General features: G+C 42.8%; 1 protein-coding gene across 1 annotated transcript in view; it reads left to right on the forward strand.

Annotated features, from left to right (window-relative positions):
* Positions 1 to 3,871: 3,871 nt before the first annotated feature.
* The window catches only part of THBS4 (thrombospondin 4), a 49,093-nt gene continuing 37,489 nt past the window's right edge, over positions 3,872 to 15,475 (forward strand). The window contains exons 1-2 of the mRNA XM_067731112.1: positions 3,872 to 4,138; positions 8,758 to 8,961. Of these exons, the coding sequence (XP_067587213.1) occupies positions 4,051 to 4,138; positions 8,758 to 8,961 (292 nt within the window). The 5' untranslated portion in view covers positions 3,872 to 4,050. The remainder of the gene's footprint in view (positions 4,139 to 8,757; positions 8,962 to 15,475) is intronic.

Genomic DNA, 15,475 nt, shown 5'->3' on the forward strand with positions numbered 1-15,475 from the left:
TTTTTGTAGTAAGGTAGATGGACCTAGAGTCTGTCATACATAGTGAAGTAAGTCAGAAAGAGGAAAACAAATACTGTTTGCTAACACATATATATAGAATCTAAAAAGAAAAGGTTCTGAGGAACCTCGGGGCAGGACAGGAATAAAGACACAGATGTAGAGAATTGACTTGAGGACATGGTGTGGGGGAAGGGTAAGCTGGGATGAAGTGAGAGAGTGGCGTGGACATATATACACTACCAAATGTAAAATAGATAGCTAGTGGGAAGCAGCTGCATAGCACAGGGAGATCAGCTTGGTGCTTTGTGACCACGTAGAGGGGTGGGATAGGGAGGGTGGGAGGGAGACACAAGAGGGAGGACATATGATGATATATGCATATGTATAGGTGATTCACTTTGTTATAAAGGAGAAACTAACACACCACTGTAAAGAAATTATACTGCAATAAAATGTTAAAAAAGAAATTCAAGTGGAAAACTTGACATAACTAATGATAGCTTTATTCAAATATCAATTAACAAATATGTATATAGCTTCTACTTAGCTGTGCCAAATAGTAGCGTGTAATACGAGTAACTTCTCCCCCTTCTGAAGAACAGGAGGAGCAGAAGCAGGATGGGTATCCCCACGCCCAGCTGCAAAAGATTTTGAAAAGTTTTATTACTCACATAGGAAGGCTTTCTGGTGAGAGCAGGTTGGGCTCCCAAGCTGGTCTGCAGATGGCTTGAGAGAGAAGGGAAAGAAGGCTGGCTTTGGGGTGTTCATGATGATTAGCGGGTGGGGCTGGGGAGAGTGTTCCCATGCATGATGTAGGGCTTGCACAGCACCAAAGGAAGGAGCACCCAGGCTTTCTTATCCAGTTGCTCAGATGTGGGACCAAGAGGAAGGGGAGTGCTGTAGCTTGAAATCTGTCAGCAAACATCAAAAATGGGGCATACTCTGTGTTACAATAATTAGAAATGGCACAGAACCTAGTATATAATTTGCTACAATAAGATCGTAATGTGACAATAATGTTACATAGTAAACAACCCCCAAATCTTAATGGCATACAAAAATAAATGTTTAAAATAAATAAATAGGGACTCCCCTGGTGGCACAGTGGTTAAGAATCCGCCTGCCAATGCAGGGGACATGAGTTCGATCCCTGGTCCGGGAAGATCTCACATGCCACAGAGCAACAAGCCTGTGCACCACAACTACTGAGCCTGCGCTCTAGAGCCCACGAGCCACAACTACTGAGCCCATGCACCACAACTACTGAAGCCCATGCTCTGCAACGAGAGAAGCCCCTGCAATGAGAAGCCCCCGCACCGCAATGAAGAGTAGCCCCCGCTCGCCGCAACTAGAGAAAGCCCACGTGCAGCAGCAAAGACCCAATGCAGCCATAAATAAATACGTACATACATACATACATTTATTAAATAAATACATTTTAAAAAATAAACGTTTGTTCCTCTCATGGCTAGAGTCAACAAGACAGCTCTGCTGATCTTGCCTGAACCTATTCACCTGTGTGAGTCAGCTGTGAGCAGATCTCAGCTGGCTTTACTTAGGGTGACTGTGGTGCCTCAGCTCTGCTCCATGTCTCGTCCTCCAACAGGCTAGCACAGCCACACTATCATGGCAAAGGCAGAGGTGGAAAAGTAAGCAAATCCAATCACACGCGTATGTTTTTTACTTCTGCTTGTAGGAGTTTTGCTAACTTCTTATTGACCAAGAAAACTACATGGCCAAGCCTAGAGCTACAGCTGGAAAGCAAAAGATATATAGTCAACAGTGAAGCTTTGGGGCCATTTTTGCAATCTACGGCACGAATGGATTACTAACATATCACAACCTCTTATCCTGCTTTACAGTCCAAGAGAAGGAAAGTAAATTCAATGAGCTACTTACTATCAAGTGTCAGCACTGTACTTGGAATTAGGACTATGAAAATAAATGAGATAGTGCTAAAGAGCTCAGTCTGATATTGGGGAAAATTTAAATAAATTAGTAAATTATTAAAATAAATTAAAATTCAGTGTAAGTGTTAACAACAGATATTTTAATGAGGTGGCACAGAAAAGACACATATTAACTCTTTCACCTCCTTTACCCTATATTTCACAGCCAATTTAATGAATTTTATTGGAATCAAATTTCCTCTTGATTCTGAGAACATGAAGAAAAAGCTGACTGAGGTTCCCCAAAGAATAGCCTCATAAATATGCAGTCTCTTTAAAAACAAAACTAAATTGTAAGTTCTATTAGGCTAGCAGAAAGTCATTTGATTCTTTTGTTGCTCAGGTACACTTAGTAGTCATCCAGTTTCAACCAAAATTTATTGTGTGCCTACCTGTGCAAGCTGTTTTTTGGGAATTTGCTAGGGTTTGGGGATGCCTGGCAAAGATGACTAAACAAAGATGACTTAAAAAAAAGGTATCTGCCTTCCAAATAACTTAGTCCTACTTACTCCGAAGTCCGTTGCATAAAACATATACAAGCAGAGCCATTGTGCTTAAAGTAGAAGTTGGGTGCCTGGAGCTCCCTCCTTCCCAGGCCACTCCTGAGGACACCGTTTGGTGACTTGAAGATTCTCGAGTCTAATCCATCTCACTAGTGTACAGTCACATTGCTGGAAACATGTGCCCTTTGTCTCTTCAGTGCTCTCTTATATGTAGACATATGGTGACCCACTCCATACAGAGATTTAGTGTAATGTGGCCTTAAATGAAGCCTGGATTAGAACTATGTTAGACCCCAAATAGAAAGGAGCTCTGAATATAGCTCACAAATTTTCAGGTCATTAGCTGTAAACGGAATCATAATTGGTGAGGGGTTATTCTAGCACCATTTGGGAATAAGAAGATGAGTTAATCTTCCAGTTTATGGCAGATAGCTTCTCAAACTTTGAAATGGAATTCTTTGAGATTTAATGATAGGGATATAAATACTTTGCTGGATTTTCTCCGTTAGTCAAGACTGTTTAAGAGGAAAAAGTTTGCCATTGTTCTGAAATATTTTTTCCTCTAATTAATCCACATTATTTTTAGGGAGCTTTGCCTAGGAGGTAGACTAATTCCTTATGTTCCTTCCCTCTCTTTTAGGTCCTACTCCCATAGCTTTAAACTGTCACTTGGAATCTTTTGGGAAGGCGGAACAGAAGTGGGCAGAGTGTTTGGAAACCGGACTGAAAAATTCTCCATAAAACACTGCCATCCTATAAATGGTTCTGTCTGGATGGATTCCTTGAGATGTGTTTTATTTCCATTGAAAACTCAAAAACTTTGAAACATTCACCGTTCACGTCTCAAAACTTGATGGGGAAAATATTCATCATTTAAAGTATTCAAGAAAAGCTTGAAGAAATAAAAGAAACCAGTTGTTCTCCGGACCACCTTAGGAGGCAGAAGTTCCCGGAGAGCCTTCAGGGCTCGTTGGGAAGGGAACCCAAGATGGGCGTTATGAGCCTGACCAAACGATGTTCTTCTGTTTAGAAAAGAAGAGGTGGGGGATGGATGGTGCCCAAAGCTAGCGGGTCAGTGTCACTTTCTTCCTCCTTTGCCCCGCTCTTCTCCTTCTTCTCTGTCCTGCGTGTCCTCACTTTCTCACCAGCCCCGCTACTGCTCATCCTTGCACTTCGCATCCTCCTAACCCCCTCGTCCGTGCGGGCCCGGCGACTACGCCCACCCACCCAGGACTGGGTCGGCCCAGGGCTCCTTCCCGTCCCCAGTCCCGAAGCTCACGCCTCTCTCTCTGCCGCCCACGCTCCCCGCTCCGGCCGCCCCGGCCAAAGGGGATCCCAGCCAAGTAGGCCGCCCCGGCCTCGGCCCTCCCCCACCCCGGCCAGCCAGACCATAAAGCGCCCTGCCCAGCAGCCAGCGCACTCAGCTCCGCGGCGCCAGGACGCGAGCACCGCCCCCGACGGCAGCCCGGACGCCGCGCTCACCTCACCTGCGCTGCGCGTTGGAAGCCCGACCGAGGGGCTGCGCGCCGTCCGCACTCCCAGGCAGGGCCCGCGGAGCCGTGAGTCCCGAGCGCCCGCGGGGAGAAGGAAAAGCCAACATGCTGGCCCCGCGCGGAGCCGCCTTGCTCCTGCTGCACCTGGCCCTGCAGCCGTGGCTGGGGGCCGGCGCCCAGGCCACCCCCCAGGGTAAGTGGGAGCGAGCCGGGACGGGAGCCACGGGCCAGGGTCCCTCGGTCACGGAGCCCGCCGTTCCGCGGTCCACTTGGGCGAACGGATCGGCCCCTGGCTCCTGGGGCCTCGCTCGGCACCTCTGTTTTTTATCGTGATTGGAAACGATACAGATTAGCGTTTTCGGAGATTCGATTATCCAGCGATGAGACCAATTCCCTATACAATAGTTCAGGGGATGCAAAACTTATTTTCAGGCTAGGCAAAGACGTGGGGTTTCCAAGCTTATGGCGCGGCCCTAGACCTCGAACACGTTCTGTTTGAAGTAGGGCGAAATCCGCATTCCGTCCCCCGCGGCTCTCTCTGGCCGGCCCTCCACTCAGCCCAGCATCCTAAATCCTTCGACGCGGCAGGAGCGATGTTCCCACCAGGCGGTCTGAGGCTGACATCCCCAAGAAAGGTGCAGTATGGCTGTATTGCCCTGCCACTCGCCTTTTTCTGCTCCAACTTTGTTGGGACCCCAAAACCTCCTTTGGGAGTTGGCTTGGTCTCTTGATTCTTGAGGTAAATTGAACTGGAAGGCTGAGAAGTGGGTCTTTCTCTACAAAGAGGTTAATAAGTTGATTAATAATTTGAAAAGCCACCTGGATGATCAGTCTTCAAACCCCTTTGTGAGATGTGGTGAGAAGAACTGTTGGGCAGAAAGCACTTAAGCTTAAACAGAATTTTGGAGAGACCAAAAGGAAGATACTATTTAAGCAAGAAAACATCTTAGGGCTTTAACTGGCTATCCAGTGATGATCTTCATCTGTTTGAATTGATGCCTGGGGTTAATTTTTACTGACTAAGGAAATAAAGCTGGAAGAGACACGCAACTTGAAGTAAAAATTGCTAATTCAAGGAAGGCAGAATGAAGAAAGCCTGTGCTAGTGCTCGCCATTCCCTTCCCCTCCCACTGCAGTAACTACCCATTTAAACTTTGCATTTCACCAGATAACTCATTTTGATTCCAGACCAGGCAACCAGAATTGTGTTTTCAGGGGGTAGTGAAACTGCTTTTAGTTTGGGTTGAAATGTTTAAAATGCTGTACTTTATAGTATTTATTCATTGTGACCTTGCTTCTAAGAAGGTAAGAAAGGAAGCCTTTTTAAAAAATTAATGTATAATTGGCATATAATGTTATATTAGTTTCAGGTGTACAACATAATGATTTGATCATTGTATACATTGCAAAATGATCACCACAGTAAGTCCAGTTAACATCCATTGCCACACATGACTACAGATTTTTTTCTTGTGATGAGAACTTTTAACATCTATTCTCTTAGCAACTTTCAAATGTGCAATACAGTACTATTAACTATAGTCACCATGCTGTACATTACATCCCCATGGCTTATTTATTTTATAACTGGAAGCTTGTACCTTTTGACGTCCTCCACCCATTTCACCCCCACCACTACTACCTTTTCAGAGATGTGATTTGCAGATGTCGTCTCCCATTCCATAGGTTGCCTTTTCATTTCGTTGGTTTCCTTTGCTGTGCAGAAGCTTTTTAGTTTGATGTAGTTCCACTTGTTTACTTTTGCTTTTGTTGCCTTTGCTTTTGGTGTCAGAAAGGAAGCTTTTTGACACAGTTCAAAAGTTTTCTTATTGCAAACATTATTTAACAGGTTTGAATTCATGGGTGTAATATTTTGTGTTATATGAATTCTTGACGTTTGAACACACAACTTCATGGTGTGTTGCAGGTATGGATTTTGCTTCTCCTTGGACAGAGCTGCCTGTTTTATGGAGACTTGAAATCAGGCTATACCTAAATTATCTGGTTAATTTAATTGCTGTAGATGATCTGATTAAGTCAAGTTTCTGATAGATTCTTTATTGAGTTGATTAGTTTGCAATTATCAGCTCAGCTGAATAATTTATCTCCTTTTTCCTCTGAGCTGCCTTGCTAGTCTTATTGGTAAGTATTCAATTTTCATACAGTGATGGTTGGGCTCATTGGTAGCAGTAGTTTCACCTGTAACACTAGAAGGTTGTGCTTAGATCCTGGCGCTATTACTAAAGCGTCATAACATTAGTAGAAATTTGTGGTGTCTCATTTCCTTTTCAAAACACTCTCCAAACTCATTACTAACTAATCCCAACTTGGCCTCTTGAGAGTGAAGCCAGTGGATTAGAGGAACCGTACAGATTGAAATGCGGTAAATTTAGTTTCAGCTGAATTATGACGTAATCATGGTCAAAGCAAAAATCAGGAATACCAAGAGTTTAGTTTTGCATGCAGTTCCCATACTTTTAAACACACATCTCTTTCCTGAAGATGTCTTGTCCTGAATGGAACTTTTAAATATATTGCCTTATTTCCCTTTGCTCCCACTGATGGAAATGTAAAGTTTCCAGTTCTCTAGAAATTTAAAAATTCTATGCCCCTTTTGAAGTACAGTTGGCAGCAGTCCTCATGTTTGGGGAATGTGGGATGCTAGAAAGAACATAATAGATATTCTGCTTTCCAGCACTGCTAGTATTAAAATCATTATTGTATAAGGTTCTTGATACACATGAAAGAAACAATACAGATCCAATCTGAAGACATATCGTCTTTCAAAAGGAGTAGACATTCATTAATAACTAGGCTTTTGCCTGTTTGTTTTATAACTTTATTTTTTCTGACGAAAGCAACACCTGTTCATTGTAAAAAAAAAAAGAAAAGAAAAGAAAATTGGATAAGTAAAATCAAATGAAATTAAAAATGTATAATTATTCAACCCAGAGATAGCTACTATTCTTGTTAGCATTTTGTCGTATTGTTTTTCAAATCTTTTTCTGGGCAAATACATATTTCAAATGGGATCATGTTATACATGTAATTTTATCATCTGTCTCCACTTAATGTATCCTGAGCTTTTTCCCATACCTAAGTATTCAGCTGCATTACCCTTTTTAATATATAGTAATTTAATATATAGTATTTCTCTTTTTGGGTGGACCAAAATTTATTTATCCAGGGCTCTAATGTAGGACACTTAGTTTCCAGTGTTTTTATACTATAAATAATTTGTTGAACATTTGCAGTGCCACAGGATGGCTTCGGAGGGCTGAAATCCCTGTAATCCCTGTCAAGCCTTTCTGTCTCTGTTAAGAAGAGACAAAGTGCTCTGCCAGCAAAGATTCAGGTTTCCCACCTCTTCCAATTAGATTTTCACATAACTCCTTCCTAAATAGAAATTCTAGAATGAACACTGGTGGTGAATCTCCTAAATAAATGACCGTGTCATCCATTATTTTCTTAAGATAAATTCCTTTTGTAGCAATGCTAAATCAAAGAGCATATGTGTCTTAGGGCCTTTGATATTGCTATTTAAACTGGCTTCAAAGTGTTTATACCAGTTTAAATCTTACCCACCAGTATAGGAGTACCCATCTTCCTGAATCCTCACCAACAGTTGGGTATTATTGTATTTATTGTTTTTCCAATTTGATGGTGAAAATAATACCTCGTTGTTTAAGTTAGCAATTCCTTCATCATTAGTTAAGCATATGAACACTTATATATATACTTATGTGCCATTGTAACTCTTTCTGTAAGTTGCCTTTTCACGTTATTTACCCATTTTTCTATTAGAATGCTTATTATTGATTTGTAGGAGCTCTTTATAAATTACAGATACTATGACCCTTTTTAGTAACCAGATTATTGTATCCAGGAGACAGCTCTGGAGCCTGAAGTTCCTGCAGGCTATGGAATTGTCCAAACGATATTTGCGTAAACCAAGAAAAATACTAAGTAACTTCTAGTGAGTATTACCCACATTTGGCCTTTGCCTTTTAAATTAACTGGACAGACTCTCTCATAACTTTCATAAAGTTTGAGAGAAGGTGCTGCTGACTCGATCAAAAGCAACTTACACAAATATACATGCAGGTTCTAGTTTTTGTAGACCAACTCTATCAGTGAGGTTACAATCAAGAAATAGACACCACGTTGTATGGTTTTGTTTTGTTTCCACATCGGGATTTCTTAGCAGAGAAACACTGGGGCACTGTAAATGCACAAAGCGAACACTTTGGTCTCACCAAGGTAGCAAACTGTTTTGTTGACAGTGTATCTCCTACCACACCCCTGCTTTCTGCTGCATATTTCCTGTGTCACTTATCACTGACCAGGAAAAGACAACTGGCTCCGGTCCAAGAGGCACATGAGGGACCCCAAGGCAGAAATTCACTACTAGGGGCCATAAGAAAAACAATGACTTGGTCGCTGTTACCTGCGTCCCCCACATCTTATACGTTAAGCCTTTAGTATAAAGGCTTTTAGCCTTTATACTAGCCTCTCCCTAGTGGGCATTTTCAGAGCCACTTCTTCAGCCAAAATGCAATTTTGGGTTTGCAAAGTTTGTCTTCTCTTGGGGGCTATAACCTTGTGATGAATACTGTGCTCTATTTCTTCTGGTTCAAATGTCCAGCCACTGTAAGAGTGATGAGGAAGAACTGGCGAGTTTGACAATGTGGAAAAATGATTACAGTATCAGTTTAATTCATAGCTTACTGTCAAATTGTCTCCCCTCTAAAAACGTGTTTGCCCCAAAGTTAAACCTTTCACTGATTGTTCCTTTCTCCCCATTCTCCGCAGTCTTTGACCTCCTCCCATCCGCCAGCCAGAGGCTGAACCCAGGTGCCCTGCAGCCAGTCCTGACAGACCCCACCCTGAACGAGCTCTATGTGATCTCCACCTTCAAGCTGCAGACGAAAAGTTCAGCCACCATCTTCGGACTTTACTCTTCAGCTGACAACAGCAAGTATTTTGAGTTTACTGTGATGGGACGCTTGAACAAAGGTAAGGAGATTTATAGAAATTATTTTCTTAAAAATCCTCTCTGCCTATTCCAGGATTTGGGGTCTACTTTCCTTCAGATGGTTCCATCCACCATTGATTTCAGTTTTCAATACCAAATTCCTCTGATTGTGCACTTACCTGTATAGGGAGGGTGAGTTGATATCGGGAGAAAGAAGGAAGAATAGCTTGCGGCAAAAATGCCCTTTGACATTGTCCAATCCTCATGTTATTCTGCATCCAGTCCTGGAAGGGACAGGACCCAGGACCGTTTGGCCACTCTGTTAGTCAGCTTGAGCTGCTATAACAAATAGCATAGACTGGGTGGCTTAAGCAACAGATGTTTATTTCCCACAGTACTGGAGGCTGGTAAGTCCAAGGTCAAGGTGCCAGCAGATTTGGTTCCTGATGAGAGCCTGGGTCCTGGCTTGTAGACAGCCACCTTCTCACTGTGTCCTCATATGGCCTTTCCTCAGGGTGTGCTGGTGCAGAGAGAGAGAGTGAGCTCTGTCTTCCTTTTCTTGTAAGGACACTAATGCCATCATGGGGGTCCCACCCTCATGACCTAATCTAAACCTAATTACCTCCCAAAGGCCCACTTTCTAATACCACCATATTGAGGGTTCGGGCTTCAACATATGAATTTGAGGGGAACACACACATTCAGCCTGTAATAGCCACTCGCACCATTCTTGTGCTCCCTTAGAAGCATGTGGCTTAGCAGACCTAACTCCTAGCTCTGCAAGCACCTCCCGGACTTGATGGAGAGAATATATCTCAGTGGTAGAACGAAATGAACAGCTCTCTTTTCTACCTGCTTTGTGCCAATTTACACAAGTCTGTCACTTGTTTGTTCCCTCTGCTGTCAAATGTTTCACTGTCAAATTGAGTTCCTACATGTACTAAGAAATGACTTCCAAGGAAAAGGTCACTATTTTTTCATCTCCTTCTCTTCCACCCGTGCCCTGCGGACAACACCTGTTCCTGCTTATTGAGGAATGTGACAGATACGTGTCCATGCTGCCTCATGCTTTTAAAAAAGGAGGACTGGTCCTTCCGGCGAGAATTTTTATTTCAGTTTGCTCTACAAAGTAGATACTTCTAGTGCTTCAAACTCTCTGAGATTCTAATTGTGATTGAACACTTAAAGCTGCAGGTGTTGGGAGCTGGAAGAAATTCCTAATTCTTAGCATTCATAGGGCTATAGAGTTAAAAGCAAGAAGGAATGGGCTTTTAACCCCTCCTTTTATGTCAAGTTCCAATATCCTCCCTCCCTCCTTCCATCTCACTCACAAGTCTGCTTCTCTGTTCCTCTGGCGTCTCAGGGGCTGAGGTGCGGTTTCAGACAATGAAGGGAGGTGGGGACATGATTCATGATTTAGCAGATGTTTCAACCATTCCTGCTCCCTTTGCCCCGCCTTCAGCCCTGATGGGAGGTAATTTCACCCATCTCTCTGCCTTGATTCTGACAACCCCATTTTGCCTCACGTCTCTTGAAGGAACATCTCATTGTCTAAGAACCCAGCTACTCAGTTTGTCATCTATAAAAGCCACCCTTCTTCATCTAAAGGGCAGTAGCTTCTCACTAAATTATTTTAGATGCACTGGAAGGTTTTTCTTTTAGCTCGCTCAGCTTAGTGGCTAAAAGGCCCTCTATAGAGCCAAAAACTCTGCTTCTAGCTTTTCACTCTCTCTGAATCTCACCCTCTATTTCTAAATTGGCCGTTGTGGAAAAACAAGCAACTTCCCCCGAGCTGATTCTTTCTGTTCACTCTATAGAAGCCAGGGTAATGCTAGATACATGGGCAGGTAGATGGATAGGGAAGGGGGTTGTTAAGTGTGTTTCCTTTGAAGAATCACCAGTCATGTGAGTCAGCTGTTAATACCAGCTGATCTCCATGTTAAAGGAGAAAAAAAGAGGAAAGGATTGAACACCTTTCCACCTGCCAACCTACTAGAAGAGATAAAAAGCTCTTAGAAAAAATATTTTTTAAAAGGAGTTGTAAAAGAATCCAGAGATGACAATTCTCAGAAAACAAAGAGGAATTTATAACAGTATTAGAGTTGAAGAATTTGACACAGAGAAGATTCCCTGGAGCAATAGGAAAAAGGACAGAGATTTGCCATCCCTTGTGAATCTGAAAGTTCTAGGGAGGAGCAGCAGCCCATTGTGACTGGAACAAGAAAGAAGTCACTGGGTCCATCAGGTCCAGAAAAAGATGCAGCATGTGTTTGTGACTCCCCATTGAGGTGTTCAGTGGTGGTGCTGGGCTGCACCCTGCAGGCCTCGAGACCAAAAGAAGAGCCCAGAACAGTGACAGAGACATCAACAGTTTATTGGACAGGGGATCTTACATGTCTGCAGCAAAAGGTCCTGGAGCGACATCCCACTGTATAGAGCAGACAGCGGGCGGGACATGGCAGCGATCTTTGCTACTCGGAGGAGAAGGAGGCTACCATGTATGGGGGAATTGACGTCAGGTTGGCTCGTCAGTTACCAGGGAAACCGGCAGCTGGGGCACATCCCTCACAGCCCCTCAGGTTAACCGCCATCATGAGGGCAGAAGTTTCCCTTTAATAAACTAGCAGGTGGAGGCGTTCTGGCCTAAGGATTAGAATAAGCACTTGCCGGAGCAGGGGGCAAACACTTTCATGTGAGTAGGGAGTAGGTGAAGCAGGGACTGGTCGAGCAGGGGAGTTACAAAGAGCAAGAGACCATCTTCAGTGACCTGACCGTTGAGGGGGCCATGCACACCTGCCATGATTTGTGGAGGGTGGGGGGAAAGCATCTTCCTGAAAGGTGAACCCCAGTCCGTTATTCAACTGACAAGCCTCAGCTGATCTTGTCTTCTGTTGCTTTGCATGGAAAACAGAGAAACAAGAAATCAAGATGTATCTCTCATGACTTAAAGCACCAGAGTAGGAAATAGGACACATCTTTCCCTCTATTAAAGGTTATGGTTTGGGAGAGGGTGACTGCACAGATGGAATCGAAGAGAGGATTTGGTTGTCTGGGCCTTTGACGAGCTCCTACGAGAAACTAAAGTGTATTCCATGAAGACTGCAAAGAATGAGTTTGCCACTGAGCTTTCTGTTTCTACCCTCTCACTCTCCAAGTCATCCTACCATGGTCGCCTCGTTACTGTTCGCAAAGCATAACTTGGATCTAGTTATGCCTGACTGCAGAGACCTGTAGTGGCTTCCGATCCCAAACTGAATAAGGTGCAATTGCCCAGGCTGGGCTTTTAGGGCTTTCTATTGCCCGACTCCCAACCAGCCTTTCCAGTTTATCTGTCCTTCCAACTGTCCGTGCAGCCTGTGCTTCAGCTGGATGGACTAACTACTGTTCCCTGGACGCACCCACACTGTCGCTCCTTCTCTGTCCTTTTGCTCTTGCCCTCTGCTCCCCCTGGTGCATGCCCTGCACCATCTCAAGTGACTGAAATCCTACACACGTAAGACACATCTCCAGCTCCTCCTGACACCTTTCTTTATATGACTTTGTACCTCCACAGAAGGTGCTACTGTTCGCTTGCCTTGTATTTGAATTACTTAGAGGTCTTTTCTCCAGTAGGTTATAAGCTCCCCTAAGGCAGGGACTGAGCATCCCTTAACTCACCTTTGTGTATACTGCAGCACATAGCACAGTGCCCTGTACATAGAAGTGGCTCATGAAGAGACTGGATAGAATAAATGGAGGCTGAGAAGAGTATCTTTGTTTAAAAAAAAAAAAAAAAAAAAGACATTGTTGTGGAAATTCTAGATGTATACAATGTCACACAGTAGGCCTGGCTCGGAATCACTTTTTGAATGAATGAATGTTGAAGACCATTTGGTTGAGGATGTAAAAGTGATACAGGTAGTATTTCTGATAGAAATGCTCTATCAGATTATTAGTAATACAGTGGTATAGAAATAAGCATTCTATAGAAACCACCTAGCTGGGTAGAAGATATGGTTGGTGATTTTCTTGAATCTGACATAGAGACAACTTTCCAGTTAGTATCCTGAGTTTGAGTCACAGTTAAAAGTCTCAGGAGCTGTGTCACCATGAATACATCTCTGAACCCCTCTGAGCATCGATTTACTATCTCTAAAGTGAGGATGATAACAGCTACCTCCCAGGTTGATTGCAAGAACTGACTTACATAAAGTATAATAACTTAGACTCTGAAGCTCAATAAAAACTTCAGGTTACTGTATTAGATAGATTAGATAGATAGAGACAGAGACACCTTTCTATTATTTAGGCAACTGTCTTCCAAAAATGATGAGTTGGTGAACTCTTGGCTTACCTTAGTGAAAGCTTCACCTTTCAGAAAAAGCATGAGAGGACCTCTTCTTTAGCCTTAATTTGAGAGCCACAAAAAAAACAACTTGATGCTGTGGAAATGAAGGGAACTCCAAGAATTAGCAGTAATGACTGGAAAGAGTCAGGCTCCTCAGCCTATGACAGGAAAAGTCAAACGGTTCAGAGTAGTTGTTCTGAAACCTACAGGCTAATGAGAGATACAGCTTGAAAGAGATGGAAGAGTTTAAAAGTTAGAATTCTGGAATTTCCTGGCTGGCCAGTGGTTAGGACTCTGAGCTTTCACTGCCAAGGGCCCGGGTTCAGTCCGTGATGGGGGAACTAAGATGTCGCAAGCTGCGTGGAGAGGCCAAAAAAAAAAAAAAAAAGTTAGAATTCTAAACCAAATAATGAAGGGGAAAAAATGAGGTGCCTCAAACGCTTATAATAATATTTATTTATGGAGCCATTACAATGAACCAGGGCCATGCTAAAGGCTCAACGCTCATTTTCCCTTTTAACTTTCACAGTACTCTTATGAGGTACCCTTGAATGAACTCAGTTTTAAAATGATGATATCCAGAAAGTGGAAAGAATTTTCGTGAACTTTAGGACAAACCTTCAGAGGGTTGTACTGTTTTATTCATGCATTTGGGGATTTCCTGGAAAAGAAAGCTGGGATTATTTGAAGGCAAATAGGTTTACTAAAAATAAATCCTGCCAAATTTTTTAATGAATTTTATGAAGTCACTCATTATACCTTTCTGAATAATATAAAAAAAGAATAAGCTAGATAAATAGTACCGTTAGGAGTTGGTAAATTGCCTTATAGCAAAGTATCTAGTGGTTTTGACAAGGCTCTGTCTTGGGCATTGAACTTTTCAACATATCAGTGACTTAGGTGGAAACATAGTATTTTAACATGTTTGCAGTTGGCACAGGGCTGGAAAAAACAGTTGAACATGTCAGATGCCATTATCAAGATTTGCAAGGTCCTACCTGGCTGACACACAATAGGCCACCATCAGATTCAATTTAACAATAATAAATGCAAATCCATCCTCTAGGAATGAAAAGTAAACTGTAGACGCCCAGGATGTGGAAGACCCATCCTAAGCATTCCAGTCAACAACGTTAAGAACCAAGCAATGTTGAGCACAGTGCCTGGCACTTAGTAGTTGCTCAGAAATGTTTGCTGAATGAATGAATGAACAGATACAGTGATGCAACTTCTTTTTAAAGCTTTTCAAATTTTAGGCTTCATTAATACACACATGTGGCCAGATTAAGGGCACTGATAGTCCCACTGCACACTTCATTGTCCAGCCACATCTAGAATACTGTGTCTAGTTGTGAGCACATTTCACAGGGACACTGTCAAGTCAGAGACTACCTTAAGGAGAGTCACCAAGCCAGCATCCTTCTGGATCCCGTTTTTTTTAACCACATCACAAGTCAAAAAGTTAAAGGAACTGGAGAAATCAAGGAGCCAGACAGAAGACATGAGAGAAGTGAAAGTTGCCTTAAAATATTTGAAGAATGTCATTTCGATTGAGGATAAGATTATATCTGTCTATAGTTCTGAAGAGTAAAATTAGGACACACCGGTGGAAGTCGGAGGAAACAGATATTGGCTCTGAATTAGGAAAAGCTTGGGGAGCAATCCAAAAGTGAAATGGGTTTTTCTGCAAAGTAAAGTTCTTTGTTACTGGAAATGTGCTGGTAGAGGCTGCACTTTTACTGAAGGGATTTGTGAAATGAGATATTAAGCTGGATGACTTATAATGCTAATATTCTGTGGCTCTGCTAAGGCTCGAGAGCATTCCATGGGCATTTATGAAGTTGCTGTGCGCCTCTCTCCTATAAGGTGACCCTGGGATCCTGTGCACATTTACAGCTCTGTTACCTGCCTGATACTTGTTTACAGTGATGCCTCATAACTTAGCAAAATATAAAGCCTTTTGCAGATGTTCAGTATAACTGCTGTGCTTCCTTTCACTGGATGGTTTCTTTGCTCCGTGTGTGTGTGTGTGTGTGCGTGCATGTGTGTGCGTGTGTGTGTATTCTGTAAGCTTTACATTGGTTTAAACTGCTACAAAAAAAATTCAAAACACACATACTGCATTTATCACACCTGGGAGTCACCCAGAGTACTTCTAGGAAAAGCAGTTTGATGATTTATCTTTTATGTATTTCCAAAGCACTCAAGTTACAAAGACCTTAGCGTGT

The sequence above is a fragment of the Pseudorca crassidens genome, chromosome 3 (assembly GCF_039906515.1).
Source record: "Pseudorca crassidens isolate mPseCra1 chromosome 3, mPseCra1.hap1, whole genome shotgun sequence".
NCBI classification, from domain to species: Eukaryota; Metazoa; Chordata; class Mammalia; order Artiodactyla; family Delphinidae; genus Pseudorca; species Pseudorca crassidens.